Raw genomic sequence first — 16,225 nt, forward strand, 5'->3', positions numbered from 1 at the left:
ATTTCTCTAAAGTTTAAAGATTGAGCTATGTTTAAGAAACAGATTAAAAAATTAGACAACTTTAAAATGTATATCAGTATATACCAAAATGAAATTCTAAATTTAATAATTTGCTATTAGTACTAAAACTTCAGAGTAGGTAAAATTAGGTCAATTTTGGATTATACGGGCTTCATACTCTGAAAGAACATTGGCAATTTGCACGTGTCAGGTCCATAATCCCCTTTTATGCATGTGAGAAGTAGTGCTGCCTTCTTACCTGGCTATGATGCATGTAACTGAATGTCATGTTTTCTTCCCCCCTGGAACTTCTTAAGTATGTGAGCTCCTGCATTAACCTAAAAGTTAGTTTTTAAAGTAATTTTGTATGTGTTGCTTTATGAGTATCTAAGAGAGAAATGGGCTTCAGTGATTAAGTCATAGAAGAAGGGACTTAAAGTTAGCTTCTATCTATCTATCCCCTCACTACCTCATTATAAACGGAGATGCTTTAAGTCCAGAGAAAATTTTTTTAAATGCTACCTTCCTAGTGTCATATGCTTGAGTATGATGATGTTTTAAGCTATTTGTATATCTTTTCCTCTTATAGTACACTATCTATGCAGTACTTTCCTTTCTTCAAAAACATGCCTTCTTGCATATCAATTAGGCCTGAAAAATGAAAAAAAAAAATAGTTTCTACCATTTACCAAGAATGAAATCTTGCAGTGCAAGATTTTTGGAACATATATTTTCTCTTAGGGAGACTTTTAAGCAGTCCAAAATAAGACAATATTTCTTGCTTTATGTGATAAAATACACTTCTGAGTCACTCAAATAAGTGATACTGGATGAGATCTATACTGAAAGCTAGTCTACTTTATTAAAAAAATTTTTTTAAAATTTATTATTTTTTTGGCCACGCCATGCAGCTTGTGGGATCTTAGTTTCCCACCCAGGGATTGAACCTGGGCCCCTGGCAGTGAGAGCGCTGAGTTCTAACCACTGGACTGCCAGGGAATTCCCAAAGCCAGTCTATTTTAAATGTATATTTTTGGTATCCCTGAATTAGACAATTTATTAGTTTATGTAATAATTTATATACATATATTGACATTAAACTCACATTAAGTCATATAGTGTGCTCATGAGTAAAAAACAGAACAACCGTACTAACTTTGTTTTCAAAGAGTTGTACTATACTGTCTAAAAAATACCCAGTTTTAATTGATGGTTTCTTTTAGAGCTAGATACGTTACTTTGCTTAATTTCACCAAGTTTAGCTTCCTCTTGCTCGTTCTGCTCCAGCCACCCTGGTCCCTTGGCTCCTTGTGCCGTGTTCTTTGTTTCTTCCCACCCCCCTGCCATGGCTTTAAACAAACACATATACTTCCTTCTGCCTGGGTAAGGCCAACTCATCCTTCAGGTCTCAGCTTAAACTTCATCAGGAAAGCCTTTAAAAACTTTTGTAAAAACTCTGTACTAATCATCAAATACGGAAAATAGCACCACCCCAAATCGGTTTGTAATAGCCGATATGCTGGCTGCTATTGCCCCATGGATATTTCTTTCAAGGCTATGCTGCTTTTTGTACCTGATTTTAAGGATTTTAAAACCATAAGGCAGAATCCTTTCAAACCATAGGCCACAGATGGCATTGGGATGGATTCATATCTCTGGCTTCTGGGCATCACATTTTGAGATACAAGCTTGCCTAGAAATACAGTTACAGCTTTCCCTGACCTTACCCCAGAGACAATTTCCTTTTGCACTGCATATTAAATAGATACCTGTGCAAGGCAATGTATTGTAAGAACTCCTTTGCCAAGTTTAGTGCGACCGAGCGTGCCAAATAAAGTCAGTAAAATATGTGCTGGCTCTGTCTGTAGAGGCCTAATGGCCATGTATGCCTTTTAGGGGCGGAAGGTACAAGTTGATAGGTAATTCCTCCATCTTCCACAAAAATACATAAGATTAAAAACTTCTGACACAACAGCATACATTTTTGCCTCTTTTGAAAAGGCGTAATTTAGGTCTTTCTTGATTGTCCTCTAAGTACAAACAGTAACAGTTTTGTGTCTTACTTTTGCACCTCTTTTCCAGGGCTCAGTTTGAGTACATCTGAATGAAAGATAGTTCTGAACCTTAAACACTGGGTAATTGGTTGAAAACAAGTTGCTAGGCAAAGACAAGTCATAACAGACAGTGCCTTTCAGCTAGGACAGGTATGCCAAGAAGGCCCACTCATGCATATATAATGCCCAACATTAGGTTTACAAGAAACCAAAATCAAATCCTTTTTTTCAGACCAAAGCAATCACTAGTCAAAGAACACAAGTAATATTTGGGCTAATAGCCATTTAAGGAAATGGCAGAGCCATTCCTTACTGCGGAGGAAGAATGTAACTTTAAAAAAATGGTTCTCTATACATTTCCAACCTTGCAAGTAGCAGTCCCCACACCATAAAAGTGCTGTCTTGTAGGATAATACAAAGGAAAGAACGAGGCATCCTACAATTCTGTACAGACTACAAACTATTATGTTTCCTACTCACATCAGGGCAAAGTAACGTGAATTTTAATTTAGACTTTATTTCTGAGAGTAAGGCAGTCTAGATACCTTCAGTAACTCCTGTTTTAAAAAACCAAATGCTGAACAAAATGTAAGAAACAATGTAAAGTTGTATTAAATAAATATCTTTTTAAATGTACCACTGAGTTGACATGAAAGTATAAGGCATCTGCAAAACGCCAAAAATGAAGTGGAAACAGGACACCTGTGAGGTAAGCCAGCACCAAAGCCTGCTTTTGCCATGAGAGTTCTGTTAAACTCTGGAGACCAGGAGCTACCAGTAGTGGGGGAACTGCACATAAAGCCCGAGGCTCACTTAGGCTGGAGTCTAGCTGGGCCACCACCGAGAAGTGGGCAGCAAGGAACCTTGCCTGTTTCAATTTTGGTTCTGGGTGGAGGGGGATAAATCACCACCACCGTTGAATTCATAATCACTGGTGAGCCCTCAAGGTTTGTGATCTGAAATCAGAGAACCTTCAAGCTCATAATTTAAAGTGGTCTCAGGTTAGTGGCCCCTGGGTGTTTGGCAGAACAAACAAATTATCTTAAGGATCTCAATTTCAGTCCATACTTCAAGTAATTCCTTTTTTTCCCAAGGAAAATAAGTTTCAGATATCACAAAACAAGGGGAAATGGCACCGTAAATGAAAAACAACACGATTTATACAGCAGTAGACTCACCCACAAAGAATACTGGTAGCAACACAAAAAAAATTACTGATGTATAAAGGAATAGAAGCATGGAAAATATGAATAAGGAGCAAAAGATTACACAGGAAAATAAGTACATTTATAAACCAAATAGAACTCATAAGAAAAAAATATAATAATTGAAAAAAACCCCAACAAATAGAGGAAGGGAAAAAAGAATAAGAAAATGAAAAATGAAAGATAAGGGAGGAGTGGACAAAAATTTAAAAAGATGATATGGGGGCTTCCCTGGTGGCGCAATGGTTGAGAATCTGCCTGCCAATGCAGGGCACACGGGTTCGAGCCCTGGTCTGGGAGGATCCCACATGCCGCGGAGCAACTAGGCCCGTGAGCCATAATTACTGAGCCTGCGCGTCTGGAGCCTGTGCTCCACAACAAGAGAGGCCGCGATAGAGGCCCGCGCACCGCGATGAAGAGTGGCCCCCGCTTGCCGCAGCTAGAGGAAGCCCTCGCACAGAAACGAAGACCCAACACAGCCCCCCCAAAAATAATAAATAAATAAATAAATAAATAATAATTTTTTAAAAAAAGATGATATGATAAGAAATCATAAAAATAGAAATCATAGAAATAAATCCAAATTATACTTGTAATAATAATAGATGTACCAAACCATCTGTATGTTTTCTGTGGCCGTATCTTTTAAGTGTGTATCAAAATGTGAGGCCAAAGAAAGATCTAAGATTCAGATAAACACTAACCAAAACATGGCTGTAGTAAGTAAGGACAACAAAAAGATGAAAGTAACAGCATTCACAGAGTGTCACTACATAATTATAAAAAATTCAATTTTCACCAGGGAGATAGAAAAATTCTAAATTGGTATGCATCTAATAATAAAGCCCAAAGAAAAAGAAAGCAAAGAAAAATAAAGCAAACACAACTTAAAGAGAAATTGAGAAATCTGCTTATCATAATGAGATCTTGAGACTCTTCAGCAAATAAATTAAGTATAAGGTAAATCAGTAAGGAGAAGATCTGCACAGCACAACTAACAAGTTTGATCTAATGGACACTACACTCAACAACTGAGGAATATACACTCTTATCCAGTAAACATGGGGCATGTATAAAAACCACAAGATAAATCATAAAGCTAGTCTCAAATTTCAGAAAATCTTATAGCTCATATTCTCTGGAAAAATGACATAAGAAATAAAGATTAAGACAACTATAACCCACCCCTAGCATTTGGAAATACACTTTGAAAATGACTAATGGGTTAAAAAGTCAAACCTCTGGAAGGATTAATGATGAAAAAAAATGAGAAGGCACAAATGAACTAACAGGAATGAAAAAGAGTCATAACTACACATGCTGTGGAAACTAAAATGATATAAAGCTAATAAGGATAACAATATCAAAAAGTTAAACTAAGATGAAATGGAGAAATCCCTAGAAGAATTTATTAAATTTAACAAAATTTAGGATTTAAATTTAGGATTTAATAAATCCTAATGATGCTAAAACCCTCAAAGAAATGAATCAATAGTTTAAAGTCTTCTCTTAATGACCACATGGCTTTAAAGACTAGTTCCAATCTTAAACTCTTCCAGACAGTTGAAAAACTCATTTAATAAGACTAGTATAACCTTGATACCAAAACCAGACAATGACAGGACATAATAGGAGAATTAGAAGCTGATTTCACTCACAAACGTAGAGGCAAAAATCCTAAAGAAAATATTTGCAAATTGAGTCCAGCAATGTATTAAAACACACACACCATGATCAAACTGGGTTTATCCTAGGAATTAAAGATTGGTTCAATATTAAAACGTCAACTATCATAATTTAATACATTAACATTAAAAGAAAAACCAATTTAACCATTTAAATGGATGAGAAAAAAGCATTCAGTAAAATTCAACATTCATTCATATAAAACTATTAGCAAACTAGAAATAGAAGAGAATCTCCTTAACGTGATGAAGGCCATTTGTGGGGAAAAAAAATACTCAACTGAAATGTTGAAAGCACTCCCTTTAAATTGGGGCTGAGACAAGGAGGTTCACTATCAGTTCTTTTCAACGTTGTACTACAGGTCCTAGCAAGTACAGAAATGTAAGAAGACATTTTTTAAAAGGTAGAAGGATCAGAAAGGAAGAAAACTGCCACCATTTCAGATGATGTGATTATATAAAAAACTCAGAAAGACATCTAGATACATTATTAGAACTAATAAAAATTTAGCATGGTTGCTGGATCCAAAATCAACACATAGCAACAATATATCTATAATCAGCAACATCCACTTAGAATAGAAAGTGTAATTTTAAGAAATTTACCACAGCATTAAAAAATATATAAAACTCCCAGAAAGAAAACTAATATAAGACATGAAGGCCTTTATGGAGAAAAATTGTTAAAGTTTATTGACAGATATTAAAAGAAAACCAAATGGAGAAATACACAATGTTTTTGGATGGAAGACTCATTACTGAAAAGATATCAATTTTCTCCAAGCTAATCAATAAATTCAATACAATCACAAAAGATAATACACAAACTGGGAGAAAATACATACAACATGTTTAACTGACAAAGGACTGGCATCCAGAATATATAAAGAAATCATATGAATCAATGAAAAAAAAGACACACACCCAATAGAAAAATGGGCAAAAAAGACATGAATAGGTATTTCACAGAAGAGGAAACACATTCATGTACAAAAAAACACTCAGTTTCATTAGTAATCAGGGAAATGCAAATTAAACCGACAGTAAGATACTATACAATCGCCATCCAATTGGCAAATATAAAAGATAGTCAAGATTATGTGTTTGCTAAGATATAAGTGTTTGCAATGACACTCAACCACTGCCAGTGGGAGCTTAACTGGTACAAATGCTGTAGAAAACAGTTCAGTATGACTAAGTAAAACCTGCTTCTTAGAGCATCAGTTCTCAAATTTTTGGTCCAGAACCTCTTTACATCCTTAAAAATTATTGAGGACCTCAAAGAGCTGTTGTTCATGCAGTTATAGTTATCAAAATTTACCATATTAGAAATTAAAACAGGCATTTTCAAAACAAAACTATATAGGCACACACTTGATAAGCTGTCAGAGTGATGATGTCATCATATATCTGGAAAACATTTAAAAGTGAAAAATGAGAGTGAAGAGGACAAATAATGTCTTAGTATTCTTATGAAAATGCTTTTGCCCTCACAGACTCCCCTGAAGGGGTCTCAGGGACCTCAAGAGTCCCTGGACCATACTTTGAAAACAACTGCCCTAGAGAACTCTTGCACATGTGCACCAGGAGACATGTACGAGAATTCACTCATTCCTCAAGCATCTACCATGTGCCAGCATTGTTCTAGACATTGTGAATGTGTTAAACAGACAAAATCAGACAAAAAAGACAAAATCCCTGCCCACACGGAGCTTACATTGTAACTGGCAGAATGCTCACTAGCAGCATCATTCAGAATAGCCAAAAACTGAAAACAATCCACATCTCCATGAACAGAGGAATAGATAAATAAATTGTGGTATAGTCATACAATGGAATACTATACAGTAGTGAAAAACAGATGAAATACACTTACATGCATAAACATGGATAAGAATCTCGAAAACAGTGTCAGAAAAAAGTCATAGGAGAATACATACAGCATGATACCATTTACATAAAAGTTCAAAAACAGGTAAATCTAAATAATATATTATTAGGGATACAAAATATAGATGGCAGAGCCATAAATAAAAACATGGGAATTACTGCCAAATAATCCAGAATAATGTTTACCTCATGTGGTATGTGGGGAAGGAAGACAGAGTGGGGTAATTCTACACATCTGAGGGTATTCTAGTTCTTAAGCTGAAGATTGAGTACATGTGTGATCATTTTATTTATTCTCAACAAACATTGTAAAAGAAAAAGGATATAAGGTTACGTGATATAACTTCATCAACAAAGAGAGGGAACATCCGATTATTTCAGCCACTGTTCTGCATTGCATATCAGGCAATTATTGTAACTGGTGGGGAAGAAGTACATAATAATATGAAAAAAGGAATGAATATGGGCTATTCTTCACAGAAGTTAACTAGGTTCCCAGAGAGTTAGAATCTAACGAGATGGCAGTATTATAGCACTGCTCTGCCAAGTTGGTTCAGCCACTGGCATGATTCTGGTTAGTTGGTTATGTTGTTCATTGGGTATATAATTATTTGTATAAAACGGAGAATGAAATGATAGGTGATACAAATCACAAAATAAACTGAGACACTGCCTCTTTACTGAATTCTGTTGACTTTCAGAAGTACAAATTCCCTTTGGCACATTCTCCTAATAGTGCATTTATGTGTTAAGCAATCCAAAAATACAGAAAGTGCATGGTGGCTATTGACTGTTTCTCCACATTGGTCAATAACAGGTGCCCAGGTTGGTCACAAGTGTCATAATAATTTTGCAATCATATCTTTGCCAGGGTCATCACCAACAGTGCCATTTTGCAAATTAAACAAGGCACAGTTAAGGTACATTTTCACCTGATTCAGGGGATTAGCTATACAATTTGGTATACAATTTAGAAATTTGAAAAAAAAAAGATCTTGAAACATTGGATCCATCCCTCGTACCCAACAAGGCAGGCTAAAGTTATTATCTTGGGTTAGGGAGGTGGTGCAAGAGGCAGACTAGGCCCGGCAGCAAATGGCTGGCAATACATTCTCAGGAAATGGAGAGCAGACAGTGTATCCTTCAGGTCCACTCTCTTCAACTAGGTTCCAAACATTCAGAAAATTCCAGACATCGTTGTGCTATTTTAAAAATCCTAGGCTGCTTGTTACAAAAGACCCCAAATCTTACCCATATGTAAGCTGGAATGGACAATGTCACCAGGAGGCGCTAAAGTGCAGCTGGCAGCAGGATGATTTCGGATCAAGCGGTTGGCTGGACCTCCAGAGCCCTGCCCCCTCTCGTACATGCTACGCCGCCTTCAGTGGCACACCCACAGCTTTCTTAAATCGGAGGTAATTATTATACCTGCAGCTTTGTCCTCCTTCTCCGATAAGAAACAGAGAAATAGGGAGGGAGCTTTCCTCAAGCTCGTAGGGAACTTCCAGTCCATCTTTTCAGAGGAGGAATGGATAATCCTCTTGGTCAGAGGTGGGCATTTCTTGGACCGTGACTTACTAGCGGACAGAGTTACTCTATGCTCAAAAACAAACACTAGATGCTACCTTATATAGATATAGAAATAGAAGATATAGAGATCTATTTTGAATAAGGAGGCTGGTATAGCTTTTTCCTTCATCACTCGGTTTATAGAATTAATCGTTTCTCCCCAGAATGCTGTAGTTCATGTTTTTCCAGGCATGATTTTTAAAAAGTCTTTTTCTGAGTTACAGAAATATATAAGTATAAGGACTCCCAACTATAACTGGGAAACTTGGAAAGAAGGTGTGCCAATGTCATCTTGTTTTCCAGTAGTGTAAGAATCCTTTGTCCTGTAAGCTTAGAGGTGACAACAGTGACCTGCCAGACTCCAGTGAGGTTCTAACGCTGGTGCTCTGTGTCCTCCAGCAGCTCCCTGTGCTTACATATTAAATATGTAGGTAGCTTCTTCTAAAGTTAGACAATTGTCCATGGCTTTCCTATATGGAAATCAGAGAGACTGACTTTGGAAATATTTTTAGCTCATTTTCCTGATCATCCAATGTTAAAAATCATTATCCAGCAATGCCCACCGGTCTCACTAAATTCTCAGATCTTTTTAGATCAAAGAATTCCTCTTGAGATCTATACACACCCATATTAAATCCCTTTTAGCCTAATAAATATGTGACATATCTCTTACTTATCCCAGAACTTCACTTAGGAACCTAAGTAACAGCAGGGTAGGGTAAGATAAAGGTGGAGCTTGTATTTCCTCCAGAGGCTTATTAAATCTGCTAAAATCTCTTTCCCTTTCAAAGCCTCCCTCTCACTTTGACCCAATTTGAGAAGGGGAGTGAGAGTATGGAGAGAGATGTACAGGTGCAATTTTCTTTAATCATTTGTTAAAATATTTAAGTAGCAGCTAAATGGCTGATATGGAAGAGAGATAAAGACCCAGTCTCTGACCATTTGGCAGAGGGAGAGGAATAACAACACTAACGAGTAAGGGCGCAAGAGCTTTTAGGCTGCTATGACAGAAGATTGAACAAAGGACAGTAGGGGCATAAGAAAAAGGGGTCAAATCTAACTAGAAATGAAGAATGTCAGGAAAGGCTTCAGCAGGTTGGCGACCTTTACCTAAATCTTGAAAATATGAATGGAGACAGGTGGGAGTGGAAAAGGGGACTGCAGACAGAAGGAGGTGCACAAAAAGACAGAGAGCACAGTCCCACAGAAACTAAAAAAAGTCAAAGTGTCAAGGGAGTGGTTAAAGTTTCAAATGACAAGATTAAGTACAATGAAAGAATTCAATGGATTTGGGAAATGAGACGTTATCCCTGACCTCTGCTAGAGCCATTTTGATGGAGTAGCAGGACAGAAGACCGGCTGCTATGAATTAAAATGAAAAGCATAAAGAAAAAAAAAATTAAGACTAAAAAAGACCAAAAAAAGGTGACAACAAGTTTAGTCTGTTTCTTGGAGCCATCTGCCTTTTTACTTTCAAGCATACTAGTTTAGTTACAATAAAGGTTAGACAGGCTTTACATTTCTATCAGAAAATGACTCCCAAACACAATCCACTCAATAAACAAGTTTTTAGACACAGTTCATTCTTTATGAGCCTGCCTATATCATTTTAAGTGAATGATATAACATCAGCATTTCTACAGATTTACTCTGCCACCACTAATTTTTCTTCCATGTAGTTCAAAATAAATAACACCTGTAATTGCTTATAGTAGAAAAGGTGCTTTATTTTACATGTCATTGGTACACAATACATAAAACCGCCTAAAATTAGTCTTGGAAAACATAACTGTCAGTTATACCTTAAATGGTCAAGGACCAAGTCTATTTTGAACCTACTTCATTTATGATCAGATGACTACAGTAATTTTAAATACTAATAATCTCTTCATATCCAATGTTACAAGTTATTTTTATGCTACAAGTGCTGCAATTTTTAAAAATAAAAATATCTCCAGTTATAGTAGACCATATATCTAACTGAAACAAATCTTTGCTAGTCTACAAGTCTTTGAAATAATGGATCAACAGTTTCACCTTCTTACAGATGATTATATTTATGCAATTGGGTTATAGGGCAGGGGGCCCTCATACATGCAATCGGATTATTCCTGTTTTTTTTTTTTAACGCAGATAAAAGTGGGTTTATAATACCCTATTTCTAGTTAAGTTGCCAAACAGTTTACTAAACTAAAATGAAGCCAATACAATACTTTAGAAAACATAATTCTAAGAGCATGCAACAGCAAAATCTTTTTACTACCTATGTGAACCAAATCTGCAGAGTCCAGGAAGAGGACTATGGCACAAGACTTGTACATCTGAATTGCTTATCCAGCTGGGAGGAGTAAAGACAGTAATTTAACTCAGGGTAAATCCTCTTATGAAAGATACCTGCATGTTATAACCCACTGCTACACAAAGGGATCTTCACTTAGAAAATGTGCAAATCATAGAAGCTAAATGCACTTCTCTTGTTATTTATCCCAATCCATTCTATTCATAAACACATAGCTCAATGATCTCATATTAACTATTAATGTCAAAGCCACAGAGATTTCCCAATGGCGTCTTTCAGTCACCAATCATTTATCAAAGAGATAAATGTGATTACTACTTAATGTACAAATGTGAAAAAATGGTAAGAAACTGGGCTGATTCTCAAAGTAAAAACATTTGTTATTTTAACAAATCCCTTGGTATAGAAAGACTGCCTTTCTCTCTAGAAAATAAGACATATTTTAGAACCACAGGTTCATATTCACCTCCTAGTCTAGAAAAGAAGAGATATTTAAACAAAGTAAACTAAACAAAATACTAAGTAGGTATAAATGTACACACTCAAACAAATATTCTATTCTTTGCTTAAAGTCAACTTATTCCTTGTCATTAAGAGAAGTGCTTCAAGATGCAAATTGTTAATTAATGCAGAGAATAAAGGGTTAAAAGCCAGACCTTTTCCTAATAAAGCAAATAGATCATTAAAATGATTGGGCTTGAAACACATACTTACTATAACTTTCCATTCTTATTCTTTTTGTAACTAAACGCACACATATACACAACAAACCCTAGCATTTAATATGTGCAAAATTGCTTACCATTTATTTTAACTTTGGTTAAGTACTTCTTTAGCCTATATCAGACATATTATGGAAGCTACACAAATGATTACAAACATAATAATGAGGTAAGTTAAAATTCTACTAGTGCAAAAAGCAAGCATATGCCAAAAGCAAAGCATATGAGTTAAACAAATGCAGAATGAAGCTCTCACCAAGGGAGGTGCTGGGATAACAAACCAGAGAAGCTCCTTGTAAACACTGTTTGTAAAGTACACATTTAAAGATTAAGGATTCATATAGCCACAAAAAAAGGTATTCTAACAACACCACAGTAGTGCATTTATTTTACCTTTAGAGTTTGGAAATCACTCATTACGTGTCTAACAGTTTGCATATTTTCTTCAAGAGAAAATTAGTGAGACACATTAATTACAAATACTGTAGTATAAAAATCCCAGTTCTTTACAAAAATTATATATTAAAATATTCTATACACTTTTAAATTAGTAACTGGAACATACATATATATCAATTCTGCACAATTAAATCCATCTTTGCTTGGAGTATTATACATGAAGTTTGAGGACATAGCTACTCAGTCAACCTAAACTGGCATAAGGTTACATGGTATAAAACGACAGACCTGTGCCCCTGCAGTTACTGCAGCTCTTAGTCTGAAATATCTTTTCTGCAATTATTGCTCTGTATATTCATTCCAGATTCGAATAGGCAGTGGAACCATGAAATGTCTAAAAGGTTTAAAACAAGTTACCTGTAGCAGAGTATCCATAATGCCTATATGCATCTTTAAGGTTGTAATGGAACCTGAGTAAGCTGTCTAATGCTTATATTTCAGTTGTAAAAAAGTTTATACAATTTCAAGGTAAAAACAATGCAAAAATAAAACATTTAGAGCATTTACAAAAATCTTACAAATGTTTAAAACACTATTTCAAAACTCATGTCCAGTTAAGGTGCTTCTTTCTTTCTTCAATAAGAAGGACATACTTTAACTTTGAATTTTAAACTATGAACATTTTAATTTCAGCAAAAGCAAAATTAGATCCATTGAGACAGATGTTGAAATGTTTAGGGATATACTTTACTTCTGATGAACATACAGAATTTTACTGCTGAAAGGGACCTTAAAGGTAAACTCTTTTAACTCCCTCATCTATTAATCAGGAAATTGAGGGCCAGATAAGTGCTTTGGCCAAAAATATACTCCAATATATCAACCTGTAATGAATTAAGAAAACCCATTATTCTTTTTGTATGTTGCCATGATTCTTGGAAAATGATGAAAATTCAAAAGCAGAGTTTCTGAACTTGTCTCTTTCTTTTTTTAATTTCTTAAGCTCTGTGCTAACTGTAGATAAAGAAATGAATCAAATGGCTACTAAAATCAGTATTACAAATATTATCCAGTAGAAGATAGTTGTTAGAGGACCACTGCTCATATAGAATAAAGTTAGAGGGAGTACTCAAAGACAGGGCCTTTACAATGTAGAGAACATTTACTATATAAGACAGCACAGTGTACAACAGCCAGTTACTAGAATCATCTCAATAACTCTAGGATGACTGAGTTACATGGCCTTTATAAAAGATATTGGAGTAATAAAGCCTTCTAGCTTTTATCTTAATTTTACTATTTTCCTTTATAAAAGAGCTATAACTTTAGGGAAGAATTCATATACTAGTTTTCAGAGAGGCTTTGCTTCTTTTCTACTTTTATTTGGATCTAGAATTGAGCAAATACATTTTAAGAACAACTTACAAACTCAAATTCATAACTGCTAGAAATACAGTCAGAGAATACTCTTTTAAATGACAAATCTCCAAAACCAGTTACTAATAAATAATCATCACAATAGCTTCAGTTAAAAAAAAAATCAATTTAAAGGTGCTTTTTTATTGTTACCTTGAAGCCATCGAACTTGTGTAGCTGGTCCATATCCCTTTTCATTCTTTGCTGATATCCTGAACACAATGGCAGGCCTGGATGTATAATCAATATGTGCATTTGCAAGTTGCCCAGCAGTTACTATACATGATGTCTTTAGACCACAATAAATCCTCATAAACACAAGCTGACTTGGATTATCTTGTATTTGTGCTGTGCGGATAGCCAAGTAGGCTGAATATTCCAAAATATTTCCAGAAGGTGAAGTTGGAGGTTCCCAGGAAAGATGGATACCCTCAACATTCTTGAAGAGAGGGGGAAAAACAAAAACAAAAACAGGTAAAAGTTCTGAAGTTTTCTCTAATATCACTTATTATGTTGACTCTATCTTTTGAACACAAGATGCTTTTCACTAAAGTAACTGCATTAGATGTTAGAACTTTTATTGTTGATTTTTAAAAACTAATCTTAATTGGATCTACAGTGTTTACTTCATGCCCTTCTAAAAAACATAACTAGGCTTAAAAGTCCACCTGTACTACCCCAAGAAAGGGATTTTTCTTATCTGAAAGCAGAACTTATCTTCTCTAAATAGGGGTAGGACCTTAGGATAAAATATAATCCAATTAAATGTGTTCTATTAAAACTCTCCAGCACAAAACTTTTTGGTTCCATAATAACAAGAACAAAGCTAATATTAAGAAGCATACACAGATTTCCCTGACTTTGTAAAATTTGGATGCTGTAATTCTGCTTGAAATTTTGGTCCTTAAAAATATCATGAATGATTAGAGAAAAATATTTAAAAAATTTTTAATCTACCCCTTTTAGATACCTCTCATTTCATCAGACACTAACAAGAATCTCTAATCTCTTCATGTACAAAGTTTCAGTAATTTAAATCATTAAGTCTTGACCTGATGTCTCACCTTTGAAATTCTGACTGCAGAAGGAGCTCCAGGAAAACCGGGAATACAAGTTTTAAATTCACTGATTTTGCTGAAAGGGCCTATTCCGCAACCATTGATGGCAGCAACCCTGAATCTGTATCCTGTGCCTGGAACAAGATCTTGTTTCTTAAGTAAACTGTAGTCAGGTACATCTGCATTTCCTATCTAAAATGTAATATATGCAAAAGTCAAAGAAAAGATGCAATTAATTATTTTTTCATTAAATAACAAAACTTTTAAAGAATGAATTATGTTTTAGGGTTGTAGTTCACATTATCTATTTTCCTCTTTCATACATGGAATGAACCCCCCCTCCCCCAAAACAAAAGTAACTAAGCCCATAAATTGGTGATTCTCATCCAGAGGAAAAGTGCCTTTCCAGTTGAGAATCACTGGTTATAAAAAGAAATATAAGGGTATTCTGCACATGAAGAGTATGGAGATAGAAAAAAACTGACCACTATAAACAAGGTAACAACTATCTCCATGTAAACTTAACGTGGAGTAGAAATCTCAGAAATTTACTGTCAAACAGTCTAGCCAGGAACAATACCCTTTGGACATAGGCAAGCAAACTTGATAGAAAAGGAATGACTAGCACGTAGTACAGAGCGTTTTAATAATTAATATTCAGCAGATGCTGAAAAAATGTTAAATTAAATAATTGGACTACATACTCTGGGTAAGAAGATCATAACATCTACAACTTTCAAACAATTTTTACATATTCTTCCTAACTCTCACTACACCACCAATGTACCATCCCATTTTTTTAAGGGAGTTAGGTCATCTCCATTTCACAGATGAGGAAACTGAGTCTCAGCAAGGTTAAACAAGTGACTTGTCCAACGTCACACTGTCAAGTGCTGGAACTAATGATTCAAATTCAAGTTTACTGGCTCTAAATTTTATGTTCTTTTCTTTCTTTTGGGAAAAACAGATAGCTACTAGGCCCTTAGATAAGGATATTTCCATGTATATGAAATCAAAGTACAGCCAGAAATTTTGTTAGGCATAATACCAACAAATTATTAACTAGGATATCTATTTTTGTCAAGAATTGGAAGAATTCAATATGTAAAAGTGAGACACCAGAAGTAATATTAGAGAAACTAAAATGTAATGATAAATGATATAGTTCCCATTAGTAAGATCTTTGGGAGATTCAAACTGAATATGTATTTCTTTGGCAATTCCCTCTCTGAAATTCCCCATTCCAGAAAAAAATTAGTTCAATATGCTTTGGAGCTGTTATCTATTTCATAATTCTTAGAGGGTTAATGTCTCATCTATATATATGAGGTCCTCTTTAAGGGACTTCAGAATTAAGGGAAAATTAGATTGTATTCAATAGCGTAGGGGTTTTTAAATTTTTTAAACTGTGAAATTAGGAATAACAAAAGTTCTAAGTAAAAAAATGTTCTTTAAACATTCTTTAAACACACCAGGTAACACAATTAGAGATATTTCAAAAAATCTTTATCTGTACTGGCCAGACCATATCATTTATGACTCAAAATCCAGCCCAGTGATTGTATGAGATTTTTTAAAATAACCTGCTTGTGATATATTCTATAAAAAGAGTCTTAAAAAAGAATACAAGATAGCTATATACAGAACTCTCAATTATAGATTGTAAACAGATCCCAATTTCACTCATTCCAATGTCCTGAATCAGGATTATTTTTTAAAATCTCATTCTTGAGGCTTATAACTAACAGTGTAGAAAGTATGTCAATAGCTACCTTTGAGATGCTTTGCTTCCCTTTTGGCAGCAAATAAAACTGGCTCACCAAAGCTGTATTATTTTTAAAAATTCCTACATCACACCACTGTCGTTCTCCTGCTTTCATTGTGGCCACTGGATTTGAAGGAGTCTCTTTCTAATTTCAGAGAAAGAA

General features: G+C 35.0%; 1 protein-coding gene across 1 annotated transcript in view; it reads right to left on the reverse strand.

Annotated features, from left to right (window-relative positions):
- Window positions 1-10,109: 10,109 nt before the first annotated feature.
- The window catches only part of HCFC2 (host cell factor C2), a 44,503-nt gene continuing 38,387 nt past the window's right edge, over window positions 10,110-16,225 (reverse strand). Inside the window, exons 13-15 of the mRNA XM_057557304.1 lie at window positions 16,070-16,207; window positions 14,304-14,489; window positions 10,110-13,678 (exon numbers count right to left, since the gene is read on the reverse strand). Coding sequence (XP_057413287.1) covers window positions 13,364-13,678; window positions 14,304-14,489; window positions 16,070-16,207 — 639 coding nt within the window. The 3' untranslated portion in view covers window positions 10,110-13,363. The remainder of the gene's footprint in view (window positions 13,679-14,303; window positions 14,490-16,069; window positions 16,208-16,225) is intronic.

Source organism: Balaenoptera acutorostrata, chromosome 11, assembly GCF_949987535.1.
Source record: "Balaenoptera acutorostrata chromosome 11, mBalAcu1.1, whole genome shotgun sequence".
Lineage (NCBI taxonomy): Eukaryota > Metazoa > Chordata > Mammalia > Artiodactyla > Balaenopteridae > Balaenoptera > Balaenoptera acutorostrata.